The following is a 3,575-nucleotide window of genomic DNA, read 5'->3' as shown; positions in this document are numbered from 1 at the left end:
AGAGTCTCGAGAATGAACAGTTGCTTAGGGTCGAATGCGACCTTGGAAAAGCTGATGCGCAGAAATTATTCACGGTGCACTATACCCGAATCAAGCTATATGCTTATCTTTTTTGTATTTTTTCTGCGGCTGTCTGACAAAGATTGAGGGGGGCGGGGGGGGGGGTGTCTTTGCAATATCGATCGTCCGCTAAGGAGAATCGCGCGCACACCAGTATCTCTTCCATTTCCACGTGCTTATAATCCCATATCACTGGATGATAAGCAAAAAAAAAAAACCGTTCGCTATCATCGTAGCTTGTCCCACTTAACACGGGCGTTTCCCTCCGCGACCATGCCAGATAACTCTGAGCCCTTCTACGACCTTCCAGTCGCTCGAAGCATCTTTACGTGCGTCATAAATACATGTGACCCGTCTGTTAACTGACTTTCGTGGACTTCACACTGTTTCGTCCACGGTCTTGTTCTAGTAACTAGCATTTGTACGGGCTACCAACTTCCAGTCTCACGGAATCTCGTTTCGCGCATCACTAGGGGCAGCCTTCTTTTCTGTCGGCCGCCTCCGAAGACAGTCAGCCTGCTCGGTAATTTATAAGTGCAAGCTCTGCACAGTCAGCCTCAACGTCTTTGCGCAAGATGAAGAGCTTCCTGTTGCTTGCCCTGTTCTGCGCTGCTGCTGCCGCATTGCCGGCCTTCGAGTCACCCAGTGAAGTCGACGATGTCATCGTCGAAGGCTCCAAAGCGTTCTCTCTTCTTCTGCCCGCCGTCGCGCTGCCTTACGCCGTAGCGTTAATCGCCGTCCTGGTTCCCCTGGCCAAGGCCTTTGTCTTGGGTACCATGAACGTGCTGAATCTACCCTTCGAAGTGCTGGTGGCCCTCTATCTCCTCCTGTACGTCGCCATGTTCACGTTCCCGCAGCTGGCGTCTCTACTGAAAGTGACCTCTGTTTTCACGGCGAGGTCCGAATCGGCAAGGACGCCACGAGCAGCCGAAGAACCGCACTTGCCTGCTGTGGAAGCCGTGATGGACTGGGCGCGGAATTACGTACCCCAGTGGTGGCTGGCGGCCATTAGGACCACTGAAGCTCCAGTAGTGACCACGACTTCTGAGTCGACAACGACGGTGGGCGTGTCGACGATCACCGCGACTGCCAAGCCCACCTCCAGTTCGACGAAGACTTCGACGAACGGAGAGCCGGTTGTTTCACCACCGGCCCCCGAAGCGCCCGCGGCTGTGACGTCAGCGAAACGCTCGGGATCCACAAATGCACCGAGTACATCTTCCAAGTGCTCCTCCTTCCAAGTGTGCCAGTCAACTGCGAGACTCGTGAAGGATTATCCCATGAGCGCCATGCTCGTGGGCTATCTAAGGTGAGTACACGTCCCCTTTCAAGGCAGCTGGAAATTTGGAAGTGTCAGATAAAATGCTCTTACTTTTAAAATGATTTTTTTGAAGGCAGCTTTCCAACTCGTTACCCTTTGAGTGCGAGCCGTACCATGGTATTGCACTGGCTTTCGTCACAAAGCATGGTCCGGCGCTGTTTTTAATCGGGGTTTTTTATTGGTCAGTCATGATGGCAGAGAATGCCAGAGACAACAGCTTAGTCGAAGCCAAATAACTATGGGGATTCGGCTGATGTCGACTATAGCTGTTTGACATCTTCGAATACAGTTTATCGTATACTCCGAATGAGAACGTGATACCATATCGAGCCAGCAATATATGAAGAAGAGTGTCGGCATACCCATTGACCTAATAAGATGCCCCGTACAAACAGTATATGGAGCTCAAGGATAGCTATATGTAACATACGGCAATTAAGTCTTGTGTGTTTCTTTTGTAGGCATTGTATTTATTACAAACGTGCTGCATCTATATCTATAGCGAACAAAATAACCAAAGCTGCCTGTACAAGCGCATACCAAACGTTACAAAGACAGAAGTTCCAAAGCACATTGTTCTCTAAAAGGGTATTAAAGCAATACCTTTCATGAACAGTGGATACCAACGAGTGCTTCTAACTTTTTCGGAGAAAGACCCTATACAGGCGCCATGTCGGGCACGAACCGCACAATCGCACCGGGCGTCACACCATGTGAAGTGCGTAGCGAATGGGTGGTTTCAAGGTGGCCACACATTACAAAGTACTGAGCCATAATTCATCATCATCATCAGCAGCCGCAGCATCAACCAAGTGGTAGCTAAATAGGCGCATACATTGCCTTACAGACGGGTAGTGAGTACTTCGCTACGTCGCAAAATGATGGCGTACTGGGTGCCTTGCAACTGTACAGCGGTGAGCGTTCTTAGGGTGAACACAGGAGCGCGTGGCCGACAGCACTGTCAGCGCCGCGTAACGGTCATCGCTTGAAACATTGCACATGCGCATCATGCGTTCTACGAAATAATCTTTTCATCGCGCGCACAGAAGCGTATCCACAACAAGCGTCTTCATGACGTGGTGGGCGCGGTGGAAAGAGTGTATCGAAAAACACATGCTGCGCATGTGCAATGTTTTCAAAGATGGCTGTTGCGCAGCGCTGACAGTGCCGTCAGCCACGCGCTCGCGTGTTCACCCTAACAGTGCTCACCGCTGTATACTTGCACAGGCGCCCTAAGAGAGTTAACAACGCACTCTAAGGATTCTATGTGGTGTTGTCTAAGGTCGCTCCTCCAGCTTATGCTGTGGCTGTGCTGCGTGTTCCGCGCAATTCTGGCGTTTTTTTTTTTTTTTGAAGTTCATTCTTTGTTTCTCTTTCTTAATTGCAGCCATTTCCTCGAGGGGCTCAAGTTCGAGCGTGCCGTCCGCGAAGGAATGGCCGGGCTGGACTGCACCTTAATCTATCCGCGCTGTCGTTGAGCGGGATGACCGCTGCCTCATCCGTGAGACGTTTGCTGAAAACGTTCAGGACGCTTGCAGTATAACTCCCGACAACCGGTGACGTGTGACCGCTGCGCACATTTTTATTAAAAAAAAGCCAATTTTTTATGTGTGCGGCCAATTGAGCTTATCCAAAGGATGGCGCAGAAATAGTTCCCCATTCATTCATCGGACGCCGTCGTTTGAAAGCTGTGTTCGAGAACGTTGTTCAAAGAGTTCATGCTTGTCGCTAAACTCCACTACCTATGTCAATGTTTCAAACTTTGGCTTTGGCCAGTTCTTTTCTTTCTTTACACAGGAAAAAGAAATAATTAATTCTAGAAGTTCTTTTAAAGCCATATCATTCATGATCTATTTCGCGGAGTTTTCTGCCATGCTGGCCGAAAAATCGACAGCGCTCAATAGGTCTGCTTCACTGTATTATATAGCCCCGCTCGATTTCAAAACAGCTTTTCGTATTCGGTGCTCTAACCTACCTGCACCTGCGTCGTCACCGTCATTTGCTTGCCGCCATCGCCGGTGCCCATGCAGCAACACCTGTACCAACAGTGCTGCCTAAACAGCGGTCAGTCAACTGCGCACCGTGCAAACACTTCATTGTAATAACTGCATTCCATAATAAATAAACGCTGACTCATGACATCGACAACTATCGGAGATGACTTGTGCCCGTCTCTTTTCCACGTACAGATTCG

The 3,575-nt window shown here is 49.7% G+C and overlaps 1 protein-coding gene across 1 annotated transcript; it reads left to right on the top strand.

Moving 5' to 3' along the window:
- Positions 1 to 549: 549 nt before the first annotated feature.
- On the top strand, positions 550 to 2,902 carry LOC119383546 (uncharacterized). The gene is made up of 2 exons (XM_037651760.2): positions 550 to 1,369; positions 2,769 to 2,902. Exons 1-2 carry the CDS (start codon positions 636 to 638, stop codon positions 2,857 to 2,859), a joined length of 825 nt encoding a protein of 274 aa, XP_037507688.1. The 5' UTR covers positions 550 to 635; the 3' UTR covers positions 2,860 to 2,902.
- Positions 2,903 to 3,575: the final 673 nt, after the last annotated feature.

Source organism: Rhipicephalus sanguineus, chromosome 2 (assembly GCF_013339695.2).
Source record: "Rhipicephalus sanguineus isolate Rsan-2018 chromosome 2, BIME_Rsan_1.4, whole genome shotgun sequence".
Classification (NCBI taxonomy): Eukaryota; Metazoa; Arthropoda; class Arachnida; order Ixodida; family Ixodidae; genus Rhipicephalus; species Rhipicephalus sanguineus.
The sequence above is the reverse complement of the archived record's forward strand: the minus strand, read 5'-3'. Positions and strand labels throughout refer to the sequence as shown.